The sequence below is a fragment of the Malaclemys terrapin genome, chromosome 21 (assembly GCF_027887155.1).
Source record: "Malaclemys terrapin pileata isolate rMalTer1 chromosome 21, rMalTer1.hap1, whole genome shotgun sequence".
Lineage (NCBI taxonomy): Eukaryota > Metazoa > Chordata > Testudines > Emydidae > Malaclemys > Malaclemys terrapin.
This window is the reverse complement of record NC_071525.1, coordinates 20666028-20680939: the sequence shown is the minus strand read 5'-3', so window position 1 is coordinate 20680939 and position 14912 is coordinate 20666028. Positions and strand designations below refer to the sequence as shown.

At 67.9% G+C, this 14912-nt stretch overlaps 1 protein-coding gene across 1 annotated transcript in view; it reads left to right on the top strand.

Moving 5' to 3' along the window:
* The first annotated feature begins 2791 nt into the window (after positions 1 to 2791).
* POU2F2 (POU class 2 homeobox 2) overlaps positions 2792 to 14912 on the top strand; it is a 32208-nt gene continuing 20087 nt past the window's right edge. The window contains exons 1-11 of the mRNA XM_054010414.1: positions 2792 to 3008; positions 5977 to 6042; positions 6233 to 6267; positions 6546 to 6602; positions 7635 to 7748; positions 8051 to 8248; positions 8921 to 9026; positions 9416 to 9507; positions 12061 to 12222; positions 13363 to 13504; positions 14691 to 14839. Coding sequence (XP_053866389.1) covers positions 2981 to 3008; positions 5977 to 6042; positions 6233 to 6267; positions 6546 to 6602; positions 7635 to 7748; positions 8051 to 8248; positions 8921 to 9026; positions 9416 to 9507; positions 12061 to 12222; positions 13363 to 13504; positions 14691 to 14839 — 1149 coding nt within the window. The 5' untranslated portion in view covers positions 2792 to 2980. The remainder of the gene's footprint in view (positions 3009 to 5976; positions 6043 to 6232; positions 6268 to 6545; positions 6603 to 7634; positions 7749 to 8050; positions 8249 to 8920; positions 9027 to 9415; positions 9508 to 12060; positions 12223 to 13362; positions 13505 to 14690; positions 14840 to 14912) is intronic.

Sequence of the window (14912 nt, the reverse complement as noted above, 5' to 3'; positions counted from 1 at the left end):
CCCCCATCCTCGGGGAGCATCTCCCGGCCCTTTCCCATCGCCTCCGGCCCCCCCAGCCCCAGGGAGCATCCACCGGCCCTTTCCCATCGCCCCCGGCCCCCCCATCCCCGGGGAGCATGCCCCGGCCCTTTCCCATCGCCCCCGTCCCCCCATCTCCGGGGAGCATCTCCCGGCCCTTCCCCCTTACCCCCATCCCCCCATCCCCGGGGAGCATCTCCCGGCCCTTCCCCCTTCCCCCCATCCCCGGGGAGCATCCCCCGGCCCTTCCCCTAACCCCCGGCCCCCCATCCCCGGGGAGCATCCCCCGGCCCTTCCCCCTAACCCCCGGCCCCCCATCCCCGGGGAGCATCCCCCGGCCCTTCCCCATCGCTCCCGTCCCCCCATCCCCGGGGAGCATCCCCCGGCCCTTCCCTCTTACCCCCGTCCCCCCCATCCCCGGGGAGCATCCCCCGGCCCTTCCCCTAACCCCCGTCCCCCCCATCCCCGGGGAGCGTCCCCCGGCCCTTCCCCTAACCCCCGTCCCCCCATCCCCGGGGAGCGTCCCCCGGCCCTTCCCCTAACCCCCGTCCCCCCATCCCCGGGGAGCGTCCCCCGGCCCTTCCCCTAACCCCCGGCCCCCCATCCCTGGGGAGCGTCCCCCGGCCCTTCCCCTAACCCCCGGCCCTCCATCCCCGGGGAGCATCCTCACGCCCTCACCTCTTGTCCCGCACAGCCCCACCAACACCCCCCTCAGGCCTCCTCCCTGCCCCCAGCCCCTGTCAATGCTCCCCAGACCCTGCAGCACCTCTCCCCCAGCCTGCCCATAGCGCCCATGGGCCCCACAGCCTCTGATGCTCCCCCACAACGCCTCCCCCAGCCCCCCCACCTCGACAGCCGCCAGCCCCCCTGACTCCCCAGCCGCTTCCAGCCCCCCAGGCTGACCCCTGGATGGGGGAGGGATAAGGCTGGGGGGGGCTCACTGAGAGATGGGAACAGGGGAGTCTGAGGTGCCCCGCACCCCTGACCCGCAGGCCCTGCCGGGCCGGAGCCAGGTGTGACCCCGTCTCTGCAGGGCCAGGGGGTGGGTTGGGGGGCTGGGGCGGGTTGGGGGTGGGTGGGTGTGAATGTTCACGGGGTTCTGCTGCCCCCTGGTGGACAGAAGCTGAGGCGCAGGTGCTGCCTGAGTGGTTGCTGTGAGTGCCAGACCCAGGGCAGACTATGTGTGTCAGAGCCAGGGGCCCCGTCGCACGCGGGGTGGGCGTGTGTCCGTGTTGGGTCCCTGTCGCACGCGAGGTGGGCGTGTGTCCGTGTCAGGAGCCCTGTTGCACGTGGGGTGGGCATGTGTCCGTGTCGGGGCCCCATCGCACGCTGGGTGGGCGTGTGTCCTTGTTGGGAGCCCCGTCGCACGCAGGGTGGGCATGTGTCCGTGTCGGGGCCCCATCGCACGCTTGGTATGTGCTTCTGTGCGACGGGACCTGTCGCACACCAAGTGTATTTGTGTCTCTTTCAGGGGCCCTGTTGCATGCCAGGTGTGCATGTGTCTGTGCCAGGAGCTCTGTCGCACGTGGGTGTACATGTGTCTGTGCCAGGAGCTCTGTCGCACGCGGGTGTATGTGAGCTCTGTTGCACGTGGGTGTACGTGTGTGCTGTGTGCCCTCTCGCACATGGGTGTACGTGTGTCTGTGCCAGGAGCTCCGTCGCACGCGGGTGTACGTGTGTCTGTGCCAGGAGCCCTGTCGCACGCAGGTGTACGTGTGTCTGTGCTGTGGGCCCTGTCGCACGCTGGGTGTGCTGTGTCTGTGCCAGGAGCCCTGTTGCACGCGGGTGTATGTGTGTCTGTGCCAGGAGCTCTGTCGCATGCAGGTGTACGTGTGTCTGTGCCAGGATCTCTGTCGCACGTGGGCGTGCCTGTGTCTGTGCCAGGAGCTCTGTCGCACACGGGTGTATGTGAGCTCTGTTGCATGTGGGTGTACGTGTGTGCTGTGGGCCCTGTTGCACGCTGGGTGTGCCTGTGTCTGTGCCAGGAGCTCAGTCGCATGCGGGTGTACGTGTGTGCTGTGGGCCCTGTCGCACGCTGGGCGTATCTGTGTCTGTGCCATGAGCCCTGTCGCACGCTGGGCGTGCCTGTGACTGTGCCAGGAGCCCTGTCGCACGCTGGGCGTGCCTGTGACTGTGCTGTGGGCCCTGTTGCACGCTGGGCGTGTCTGTGTCTGTGCCAGGAGCCCTGTCGCACTCTGGGCCTGCCTGTGTCTGTGCCAGGAGCCCTGTCGCACGCTGAGCGTGCCTGTGTCTGTGCCAGGAGCCCTGTCGCACGCTGAGCGTGCCTGTGTCTGTGCCAGGAGCCCTGTCGCACGCGGGTGTACGTGTGTCTGTGCCAGGAGCCCTGTCGCACGCTGGGCGTGCCTGTGTCTGTGCTGTGGGCCCTGTCGCACGCTGGGTGTGCCTGTGTCTGTGCTGTGGGCCCTGTCGCACGCTGGGCGTGTCTGTGTCTGTGCCAGGAGCCCTGTCGCACGCGGGTGTACGTGTGTCTGTGCCAGGAGCCCTGTCGCACGCTGGGTGTGCCTGTGTCTGTGCCAGGAGCCCTGTCGCACGCTGGGCGTGCCTGTGTCTGTGCCAGGAGCCCTGTCGCACGCTGAGCGTGCCTGTGTCTGTGCCAGGAGCTCGTCGCACGCTGGGCATGCCTGTGTCTGTGCCAGGAGCTCTGTCGCACGCTGGGCGTGCCTGTGTCTGTGCCAGGAGCTCGTCGCACGCTGGGCGTGCCTGTGTCTGTGCCAGGAGCTCGTCGCATGGGGGTGTTTTCCTCACCCCTCGCCTCCCCTGCAATTTCCTCCCAGCTGCTTCCTGTTGCCCGCGTTCCCCCTGCCCCCCCACGTGCTCCTTCCCTCTCTCCTCCTTGGGGGGGGGCTGGGAACTCCCCCCTGCTCTGCCCCTCCCCGTCACACCCCTCCTCGCCCCGCCGGGCAACACGCTGCCGGGCCCAGGCAGCCGAGCTCCCCCCGCCATGGTGAACCCCGACAGGTGGATGCCAGGTAGGGGGTGGGGAGAGGAGCAGGGGGCAGGGCTGGGGGGTGGGTCAGTTCCCCCTGCCTGGGTTCCCTCTGCGTCTGGCTCTGTTCATGGGCTCGGGGGACTCCCAGCAGGGGGTGCTGTGGGGAGCAGGGCAGGGCTGGTTGTGGGGTGTGGGGCACTGGCCGTGGGGGGAGACTGGCCATGTGGTGGGGAAGCACTGGCTATGGGGGTCACTGGCTGTGGGGGTGCTGGCTGTGGGGTGCTGACTGTGGGGTGGGGGCGCTGGCCATGGGAGGCTGGCCGTGGGGTGGGGGCACTGGCCGTGGGGGTGCTGGCTGTGGGGTGGGGGCGCTGGCCATGGGGGGCTGACTGTGGGGGGGCCCTGCCCGTGGGGCGCTGACCGTGGGGTGGGACGCTGGCTGTGGGGGACTGGCTGTGGGGTGGGGGCTCCGGCTGTGGGGGGCTGACTGTGGGGGGGGCCCTGCCTGTGGAGCGCTGGCCGTGGGGTGGGACGCTGGCTATGGGGGACTGGCCGTGGGGGGCTGACTGTGGGGAGGGCATTGCCTGTGGGGGGCCGTCTGGTTCCATGGGGTATTTTTAGCCTGGGTTTCAGTAAATCGGAGGCTTTTTTAAACCGGCTAAAAATGCGAAAGGGAAACAAATAGGAGAAGTGAAAGTGCTGGGGGGGCTTTGCCAGGCCCAGCCCCCCAGCCCGGCCGGGCGCTCACGCACAGCAGTGCCCAGCCCCCCAGCCCGGCCGGGCGCTCACGCACAGCAGGGCCCAGCCCCCCAGCCCGGCCGGGCGCTCACACACAGCAGTGCCCAGCCCCCCAGCCCGGCCGGGCGCTCACGCACAGCAGGGCCCAGCCCCCCAGCCCGGCCGGGCGCTCACACACAGCAGTGCCCAGCCCCCCAGCCCGGCCGGGAGCTCACGCACAGCAGGGCCCAGCCCCCCAGCCCGGCCGGGCGCTCACGCACAGCAGTGCCCAGCCCCCCAGCCCGGCCGGGAGCTCACACACAGCAGTGCCCAGCCCCCCAGCCCGGCCGGGAGCTCACGCACAGCAGGGCCCAGCCCCCCAGCCCGGCCGGGCGCTCACGCACAGCAGTGCCCAGCCCCCCAGCCCGGCCGGGCGCTCACACACAGCAGTGCCCAGCCCCCCAGCCCGGCCGGGCGCTGACACACAATAGCGCCCAGCCCCCCAGCCCAGGGCAACAGGGACAGACAGGCTTGTGTCCGGGGGGGTGGGGAGGCAGGACTCCCCCATTGCCCCCCCACCCCAGCTGGGCCCCCCGCGCAGTGGCAGGCAGTTCCGCAGGGCAGAGCCGTGAGGGAGAGGGGCTGGGTGGGGGGCGCAGGGGCTGCAGCAGGCTCATGCCGGGCCTGGAGTCCGAAGGCTGAAATCAGGCAGGGCTGGGGGGGACGATCCTGGCCCCCGGGCGGCCCCAGGGAGTGGAGGACGCTGACGGGGCCCAGAGAGCGAGACGATGGGGGATGGGGGGTTGAGGCTGTCACAGCTCGGGAATGTCAGGCCATGGCCTGTGGGACAGGCCCCCCGGCGTACCCTGCCCCCCAGCACCTGGACACAGTCCAGCCCCCCGGCGTACCCTGCCCCCCAGCACCTGGACACAGCCCAGCCCCCCAGCATACCCCACCCCCTGGCGTACCCTGCCCCCCCAGCACCTGGACACAGCCCAGCCCCCCAGCATACCCCACCCCCTGGCATACCCTGCCCCCCAGCACCTGGGCACAGTCCAGCCCCCCGGCGTACCCTGCCCCCCAGCACCTGGACACAGCCCAGCCCCCCAGCATACCCCACCCCCTGGCGTACCCTGCCCCCCCAGCACCTGGACACAGCCCAGCCCCCCAGCATACCCCACCCCCTGGCATACCCTGCCCCCCAGCACCTGGGCACAGTCCAGCCCCCCAGCATACCCCACCCCCTGGCGTACCCTGCCCCCTGGCGTACCCTGCCCCCCAGCACCTGGACACAGTCCAGCCCCCCAGCATACCCCACCCCCTGGTGTACCCTGCCCCCCGGCGTACCCTGCCCCCCAGCACCTGGACACAGTCCAGCCCCCCAGCATACCCCACCCCCTGGCGTACCCCACCCCCTGGCACTTGGATGCAGCCCATCCCCCTGCTGTACCCCAGCCCCCGGCACCAGACATGGTCCCGCCCCCTGTCCCCCCAGTCCCCAGGATCCCCAGCCTGGAGCCGCCCCCGCCCGCCTGTTTCGGGGTTTGTGCCGGTGACTCAGTCCCTCATGCAAATGAGGCAGCGAGCGGCTCCTGGCAGCCTGGGCTCCGGGCCCACTTGGTCCCGGGGCTGCAAAGCCAGGCGAGCAGGCAGGAGCTGGGGGGCCGTGTCTGCGGCCTGGGGGGCAGGGACCCCCTCGGACTGGCCGGAGGGCGAGCAGGCAGCGTGGACAGGCAGGGGTTAAATTCTCACCCTGGAGGTAATTCCTGGGGGGAGGGTAGCGTAGGGGGGAGCAGGGTTGGGCGGAGGGGGGAGTTGGCTGGGTTGTGGGTCACCCCCAATGTGAGTTAGCGGGGGAGGGGCTGGGGAGGGAATCTGATGGGGGGGGGTAGGCTTCAGGTTTCCATCTGTGGGAGGGGGGAGCCCCAGCCTGAGAGCACCAAGTGGTGGAGGGGAAAGGGCCCATGTCGTCCCCCCCCCGCCAGGGCTGGCACCCCCTGGAGGGGACAGGCCCCATGTCCCATCCCCTCCCTCCCCGCCCCGGGGCTGGATCGGGGCCAATTCTGTGCCCCACCGCAGCGAAGGGACCCAGCCCCCACCTGGCCGGCCCCCCACCCGGACACAATCTCGGGCCTTGTCACTGAGCAGCCAACAGCGTGGGGAGGAGGGGGCCGGGAGCCAGGACGCCTGGGTTCTCTCCTGGCTCTGGGAGGTTAGGGGAGTGGGAGGGGGGAGCCAGGACGCCTGGGTCCCTGGCCCGGTTATTCATCGCTGCCCATCTCTCTCTCTAGAAATAAGAATGTCTAAGCCACTGGAGCTGGAGAAGGCACGAGTGGAGCCACATGGGGAGCACACAGGTACCCCCAAAACCCTGCTGGGGGCTGCCCCTCTGCCCCCCACAGAGCCGGCAAAGGGGGTCGGGGATGAGGCCCTTAGCAGGCCCTGTGGGTGCCCTGGTTTGGGGGGGCCAGTGGGGCGGGGGGCTGTGAGGGTTTGATCCCGCTTGGGGAGGCAGGAGACGAAGGTTCATTTTCTCTCTTGTTCCAGACACAGAACGAAACGGTCCCGACACAAACCACCAGGTGAGTGAGAAGGGGGAGTTCGGGGGGGGGGGCCGAGGGAGAGCCCGGTGTCGGGGGGAGCGTGGCAGGGTCCGGAGAGGTGGGGGGCTGGGGGAGCAGTGGAGTTGGGGGCGTACGGGGACCATGCAGGGCTAGGGGATCACGGTGGGGGGGGGGGCGCACTGGGGTCGTGGGGAGCACGGTGCAGGTGGGGGGAGCACAGTGGGGTTTTGGGGGGAATGGGGGCACAGGAGGGTCCCTATTCCCCCACTGACTCGAGGTCCCCCCATCTGTCGCAGACCCAGCAGAACAAACCAGCCCCATTCTCCCCGGCCCCCACCGGCCCCAGCCCCAAGGTAAGAGCCGTGCCTGGGGGGGCGGTGGGGGGCTGTGCCTGGCGGGGGCCATGCCTGGTTCCCAGGGGTTTTCACCCCCCCCCCCCCGTTCCTGTTTTCGCTCGGTTGGCTGCCTGCGGGCGATGACTCAGGGGGGTGGGGGTGGGGGGAAATCCCGGGGCCCCCGGGGCGGCAGCAAAACAGGAAGCGGCTCAGCGGGCGGGTGGGGGGGACGGGAGAACACGCGAGCGAGCGCCCCACCCCCCCGCCAGCCCTCCTCCACAAACTGGGGAGCTGAACCCCCCCCCGGTATCCCTGGTCCTGTCCCCCATCGCAGCTCCCCAGCCCTGCCCCCCAGATGGCCCCTCATGCCGGCGGGGCTGGGGGAGGGGATCTCCCCACCCAGCACCTCAGAGTTTCCAAGGGGGGGTGAGTCTGGCTCCGTCGGGGGAGGGAGAGATCAGCGTGAGAACGGCCCAGGCTGGCCCGGGGCCAAAAGCCTCCCCCCCAGCCAGGCCCCCTCTGACCCCCGACCCCCCACCACTCTGACCCCCCCACCAGGCCCCTCTCTGACCCCTGACCCCCCCACTCTGACCCCCATCAGGCCTCCCTGTGACCCCTAACCCCCCTCTGACCCCCAACCCCTTCACTCTAACCCCTCTGCCAGGCCCGCCCTGACTTCTGACCCCCCCACCAGGCCTCCCTGTGATCCCTGACCCCCCCTCTGACCCCCGATCCCTCCACTCCAACCCCTCTGCCAGGCCCCCTCTGCCTTCTGACCCTCCCATTCTGACCCCCAACCAGGCCTCCCTGTGACCCCTGACCCCCCCTGACTCCTGACGCCCCAATCTGAGCCCCCACCAGGTCTCCCTGTGACCCCTGACCCCCCGCCATGCCCCCCTCTGACTCCTGATCCCTCCGCTCTAACCCCCGCACCAGGCCTCGTCTGACCCCCCCCATACTAGGCCCCTGTTGTGACCCTTGACCCCCTGCCAATGCCCCGCTCTGCCCCCCCAGGGCCCTGCCCCCTGACCCGTCTCTCCTCTCCCCCAGATCAAGGCGGAGGACCCCACGCCCTGCCTCCAGCTCCAGCACCGGCCCCCCCCGGCCCAGCAGCCGCACCTGCCCCAGGCCCAGCTCATGTTAGCCGGCAGCCAGCTGGCCGGGGTGAGTGGGGGCCCACGGGGGTGAGGGGGGTGATGGCCCTGGGGTGGGGGGTGGGGCTGGCTCAGGGGGCAGGAAACAGGGCACGGGGCCTTTCCCCTGCAGGGGGCGCTGGCTCCCATCTGGCCCCAGTGTGGGGTGAGGGGGGGGTCCCAGGCTGGTGCCCTTGCGCTAACAGGGGTGGGGGCTGCTTTGCCGCTCGCTGGCGCTATTGGGGGGACGCGCTGGGACTAACCTGCTGCTTCCCCCTCTCTGCCCCCCTCCCCCGCCCGCGCCCCCTGCGCCCCGGCTTGCCCGGCCCCCAGCTGACGGCCCTGATGCCCGCCCAGCAGCAGCTCCTCCTGCAGCAGGCTCAGGCACAGCTCCTGGCGGCCGCCGTGCAGCAATCCAACGCGGCCGCTGCAGCCAACGCCGCCAGCCAGCCGCCGGGGGGCGAGGCGCCCCAGAGCCAGCCGCAAACGCCCCAGCTGGCTCTGTCGCAGCCCATCCAGCTCACCGCGCAGGTAAGGGACGGGCCCCGCGGGGGGCGCTGCATCGCTCTGGGGCACCATCCGGCATCACTGCACTGGGCTTGGCATTGCAGGCTGTCACTGCATCGCTCTGGGCACTGTGGGGGGGGTCGCTGCATCCCTCTGGGCACTGCGGGGGGGTCGCTGCATCGCACTGGGCACCACGGAGCGTCACTGCACTGGGCTTGGCATTGTAGGTGCTCACTGCATCGTGCTGGGCACCATGGGGAGGGTCACTGCATCCTGCTGGGACCACGTGTCTCTGCATCGCACCACGCATGGGGTGTGTGTGTCACTGCATCCTGCTGGGCTCTGTGGGGGATGTTACTGCACTGCATCGGGCACTGCGGGGATGAGTGTGTCACTGCACTGGGCACTGCGGGGGGGGGGTGTCACTGCACCGTACCGGGCACTGTAGGAATGTCACTGCACTGCACTGGGCACTGTGGGGATGTGTGTGTCACTGCACCGGGCACTGCGGGGATGTCACTGCACTGCACTGGGCATTGCGGGGATGTGTGTGTCACTGCACTGCACCGGGCACTGCGCACCATAGGTGGGGAGAGCCGTCACTTTCTGTGCACCGGGGCTGCTGTGGCTCTGAGCCCCACACGGCGCCAGGCCCCTGCCCCCCATCTCCCCCCTGACCCTCTCTCTGTCCCCCAGGACATCCAGCAGCTCCTTCAGCTCCAGCAGCTGGTGCTTGTCCCTGGGCACCATCTCCAGCCGCCCGCCCAGTTCCTACTGCCACAGGCCCAGCAAGGACAGCAAGGTACAGCCCTGGCAGCGCCCTGCCCCCCAGCTCCCCCGCGCCCCTGCCCCCCAGCTCCCCCCGCGCGCCCTGCCCCCCAGCCTCCTGCCTCCCCTGCCGGGCACGGCCTGCCAGCCTCTCCCCACCAGGCCCCTCCAGCGCCCTGCCCCCTCAGCCGGGCACGGACCCCCAGCCCCTGCCTCCCACCCAGGCACGTCCCGCAGCCTCTCCCCACCAGGCACTCCAGCATTCGGCCACGGAGCCCTCCAGCCTCGGCTCCCATGCACCACCCCAGAGGGGCGGCATCTCTGCCCGGGCGAGGGTCCCTGTATGCCCAGCCCCCCAACCCCCAGAGGCAGGCGTGTCGCGGGGGCTGGGCGCCCGGGCTCACTCGCTCTCCTCTCCTGCAGGGCTGCTCCCGACACCAAATCTCTTTCAGCTACCTCAGCAAAGCCGGGGGGGCTCCTGCCAACCCCCCCCCCGCGCCGGGCTGCCTGCACAGGTGAGCCAGCCGGGGGGGAAGAGGGGCTGGTATCCACCTCCCCTCCATCCGTCTGTCCGTCCATCCCCCCACCCCATCCGTCTGTCTGTCCGTCCATCCCCCCACCCCCATCGATCTGTCTGTCTGTCTGTCCATCCCCCCACCCCCATCGATCTGTCTGTCTGTCTGTCCATCCATCCCCCCCCACCCCCATCGATCTGTCTGTCTGTCCATCCTCCCCACCCCCATCCGTCTGTCTGTCCGTCCATCTTCCCCACCCCCATCCGTCTGTCTGTCCGTCCATCCATCTCCCTCACCCCCATCGATCTGTCCGTCTGTCCATCCCCCCCCATCTGTCTGTCTGTCCGTCCATCCCCCCCACCCCCATCAATCTGTCTGTCTGTCCATCCATCCCCCCACCCCCATCGATCTGTCTGTCCATCCTCCCACCCATCCGTGCATCTGACCGTCCATCCCTCCCATCCCCATCGATCTGTCCGTGTGTCCATCCCCCCCATCTGTCTATCCGTCCATCCCCCCACCCCCATCCATCTGTCTGTCTGTCCATCCTCCCCACCCATCCTCTGTCTGTCCGTCCATCTCCTCCACCCCCATCCGTCCATCCGTCTGTCCGTCCATCCCCCCACCCCCATCGATCTGTCCGTCCATCCATCCCCCCCACCCCCATCGATCTGTCCGTCCGTCCTTCCCCCCCACCCCCATCGATCTGTCCGTCCGTCCTTCCCCCCACCCCCATCGATCTGTCCGTCCGTCCTTCCCCCCCACCCCCATCGATCTGTCTGTCTGTTCATCCCCCCCACCCCATCTGTCTGTCTGTTCATCACCCCCACCCCATCTGTCTGTCTGTCTGTCCATCCCCCCACCCCCATCGATCTGTCTGTCCGTCCATCCATCCCCCCCCACCCTCATCGATCTGTCCGTCTGTCCATCCTCCCACCCCCATCGATCTGTCTGTCTGTTCATCCCCCCCACCCCATCTGTCTGTCTGTCCGTCCATCCCCCCACCCCCATCGATCTGTCTGTCCGTCCATGCCCCCCACCCCCATCGATCTGTCCACCCCCCACCCCATCCGTCCGTCTATCCTTCCATCCACCCACCCCATCTGTCCGTCCGTCCGTCCAATCACCCCCAACCCCATCCGTCTGTCCATCTGTCCTCCCCCCACCCCATCGATCTGTCTGTCTGTCCATGCCCCCCACTACCATCCATCCGTCCATCCCCCCCACCCCATCCGTCCATCTGTCCGTCCATCCCCCCAACCCCATCCATCTGTCCATCCGTTCTCCCTCCACCCCATCAATCTGTCTGTCTCTCCATGCCCCCCACCCCATCCATCCGTCCACCCCCCACCCCATCCGTCTGTCCGTCCATCCCCCCCGCCACACCTCCAACTGTTTGTCCATTTGTCACGGATCCCCAGGCCTGGTGCTCTCGCCCGGCTCTGGGACCGTCCCTGGGGGACCCCTTCCCTGCGCCACCCCCTGGGGCTCACGTCACTGGGGTCAGCCCCGCGCCCGGGCTGACCCTCGGAGCCTGCAGCCCCCTGGGCCAGGCCGGGAGCCCCCTGCAGCGCGTTCCCCTGGGTGGGACATTGGGGGAGACTCACCCCCCCAGCGGGAGCCGTGACCCCACCCCCGAGGCGGGTTCTTGGGGGTCCGGACACAGGTCGAATGCCCGGAGTGACCCCGGAGAAGGGAAATTACAGCACAGTCCAGCTGGGGCGGCCCTGCCCCCCCCCCCCCCCCCCCCCGTGAGACCCTGTCCAGCCACCCCCCGCCCCTCCCAGCCCTTCGTACTCCAGCTGCTCACCCCGCCTGGCGTCCTGCGGAGGCCCGGCCCCGGTACCAAGTGTCCGGGTCATCGTCTTCTGGGACCCCCACCCCTGGGACCCCCGGGGAAACCTCCCACCCCTGGGACCCCCGGGGACAGCCCTGCCTCACTAGGACCTCAGAGATCCTCAACCCCAGTCTCTGGGTCTGTGCAGAGAAAACAATCCCCCCGCACCTAGTAACCAGGCACCACATGGGGAAACCGAGGCACACACAATAGTCATCCAAAATATTATGCAAAATTCCCACTTCATCACCCTCCCGAACTTGTCCGTCCATCCATCCCCCCCATCCGTCTGTCCATCCGTCCATCACCCCCACCCCCATCCATCTGTCTATCCGCCCATCCATCCCCCCATCCGTCTGTCTGTCCATCCATCTCCCCCCACACCCATCTGTCTGTCCGTCCATCCATCCCCCCATCCGTCCGTCCGTCCATCCATCACCCCCATCCGTCTGTCTATCCATCCATCACCCCCATCCGTCTGTCTATCCATCCATCCCCCCCACACCCATCTGTCTGTCCGTCCATCCACCCCCCTCATCCGTCTGTCCGTCCATCCATCACCCCCATCCGTCTGTCCATCCATCCATCTCTCCCCACACCATCCATCTGTCCGTCCATCCCCCCATCCAGCAGGGGGCACAAGGTCTGTGCTGGCTGCTGGGGTGCATGGATCCCCCTGTCTCCTGTGCCCCCCAGTGACTCCCTGTCCTCCCCAGCCAGTGACTCGGCCGGGTCTCCCCGAGTCCCACCTCGCGCACCCCCAGCCCCCGAAATGCCTGGAGCCGCCGGCGCACCCCGAGGAGCCCAGCGACCTGGAGGAACTGGAGCAGTTCGCCCGCACCTTCAAACAGCGACGCATCAAGCTTGGCTTCACGCAGGTACAGCTGTTGTACTTAAAGTCCTGCACAGGATCTTTTCGGGGGGAATAAGGCAAACGCCACATTTATTAGTAATACATGTATTCATTAACACTGTATTATATGCATATAATATATTACACTTACACTCACACACACACACAAACACACCCCGTCTTGTTGTTACCAATTAGTTGCTCCCCTTAACTTCACTGGCCAGGTGAGTTAGATGGGGGAGGGGGTGGAGCCGGGCTTCTGCCGATCCGGATCGATGCTCCCATGTTGACAAGACGAGACCCGGGGTCCTCTGCAAGACACCTCACTTTTATAGCAGCTTTTCTCTTATGCAAATCTAGACCAGATTCAAACTCTGTGTCTGCGTCCATTGGTCCTTTGTGCTGCTTTCTTTTGAGTGTTGTCCCAATGCTGCAAAGAGGGTGTTTCCAAAAGAAGGTGCTTGCTTCTAACCCCCGAGGCCATCAGTATGTCTGCTTGTCTTTAATGAGCCCACTTGACACGTTTTATTGTCCTTGGGTCTGGCTCCCAGCCCCTCTCCAACAGTTGAGGCTGTCTGGAGGTGCTGCCTTCCATGCCTTGCTCATCCACACCTCATTCATTCAACAGGGCAATTGATTAAGGGGGGGGGAGCTCTTGTTCTACTGCTAGCAAAAAGAAATTTTTCTTCTATCTTATTTTATCCTTAGGGGCTATAATATTATACCAAGGGCAATGCAAAGTTTCTAAATGAGGCTTTGATACAAAGTCCCATGAAAACAGAGGTCACACGTGGGTAGACTCACCACAAGGTTATATGAAGAGGCACAATGTAAAGTCATATGAAAATGATCAGAAATTTATCTACACTGCCGGGGCATGGGGAGCCAGACGGCTGGGTCCTCGCCTGGCTCTGGGATGGGGGCCTAATGGTTAGAATGGGGGGGCTGGGAGCCGGACTTCTGGGTTCTCTCCCTCCTCTGGGAAGGCAGTGGGGTCTAGTGGTTAGAGCAGGGGGGGCTGGGAGTCGGACTCCTGGGTCCTTTCCTGACTCTGGGAGGGCAGTGGGCCTAGTGGTTAGAGTGGGAGGGCTGGGTGCCAGGACTCCTGGGTTCTCTCTTGCCCTGCTGCTGACTGTGACCCCCCCCCCCCCCCCCCGCTCCGCAGGGCGACGTAGGGCTGGCCATGGGGAAACTCTATGGCAACGACTTCAGCCAGACGACCATCTCCCGCTTCGAGGCCCTGAACCTCAGCTTCAAGAACATGTGCAAGCTCAAGCCGCTGCTGGAGAAGTGGCTGAATGACGCTGGTGAGTTGCGGGGCAGATGGGGGGCAGCTGGGACCTCTGGGAGGGAGGCCTGGGGGGCCCAGAGGGTCTTCACTGGGACTTTGTGGGTGGGCAACACGGGGGTGGGGGTAACAGGTTATGCATGGCGGGGAGGGCAGGCTTTGGTCTGGAGGGCTGCTGTTTTCCGGGTCTATGGGCGTTGGGGCCTGGGGGTGGGTCAGGGCGGGACTTGGAGCCAGTACTCCTGGGTTCTCTCCTGGCTCTGGGAGGGGAGTGGGTATAGTGGTCGGGGGGAGCGGGGCCGGGAGCCAGGACTCCTGGGTTCTCCCCTGGCTCTGGGAGGGGAGTGGGTGTAGTGGTTGGGGGAGGGGGGCTGGGAGCCAGGACTCCTGGGTTCTCCCCTGGCTCTGGGAGGGGAGTGGGTGTAGTGGTTGGGGGGCGGGGGGACTGGGAGCCAGGACTCCTGGGTTCTCCCCTGGCTCTGGGAGGGGAGTGGGTGTAGTGGTTGGGGGGCGGGGGGGCTGGGAGCCAGGACTCCTGGGTTCTCCCCTGGCTCTGGGAGGGGAGTGGGTGTAGTGGTTGGGGGACGGGGGGGCCGGGAGCCAGGACTCCTGGGTTCTCTCCTGGCTCTGGGGGGGAGTGGGTGTAGGGTTGGGGGAGTGGGGCCAGGAGCCAGGACTCCTGGGTTCTCCCCTGGCTCTGGGGGGGAGTGGGTGTAGGGTTGGGGGAGTGGGGCTGGGAGCCAGGACTCCTGGGTTCTCCCCTGGCTCTGGGAGGGGAGTGGGTGTAGTGGTTGGGGGAGGGGGGCTGGGAGACAGGACTCCTGGGTTCTCTCCTGGCTCTGGGAGGGGAGTGGGTGTAGTGGTTGGGGGGGGGGGGGGCTGGGAGCCAGGACTCCTGGGTTCTCCCCTGGCTCTGGGAGGGGAGTGGGTGTAGTGGTTGGGGGAGGGGGGGCCGGGAGCCAGGACTCCTGGGTTCTCTCCTGGCTCTGGGGGGGAGTGGGTGTAGGGTTGGGGGAGTGGGGCCGGGAGCCAGGACTCCTGGGTTCTCCCCTGGGTCTGGGGGGGAGTGGGTGTAGGGTTGGGGAGGGGGGGCCGGGAGCCAGGACTCCTGGGTTCTCCCCTGGCTCTGGGAGGGGAGTGCGTCGGGTGGGTTGGGACCGGGACAGGACGGGGGGGCCCGAGTGAATGGTCTGTGCCGCCCCCAGAGACCATGTCGGTGGACTCGACCCTCCCCAGCCCCAACCAGCTGAGCAGCCCCAGCCTGGGGTTTGACGGGCTGCCAGGCCGGCGCCGCAAGAAACGCACCAGCATCGAGACCAACGTGCGCTTCGCCCTGGAGAAGAGCTTTCTCGCGGTGAGCCCCCTCTGAGACCCCCCCGCTCCCGGGGCCCCCTCGGAGACCCCCCCGCCCCTGTGGCCCCCGGGGA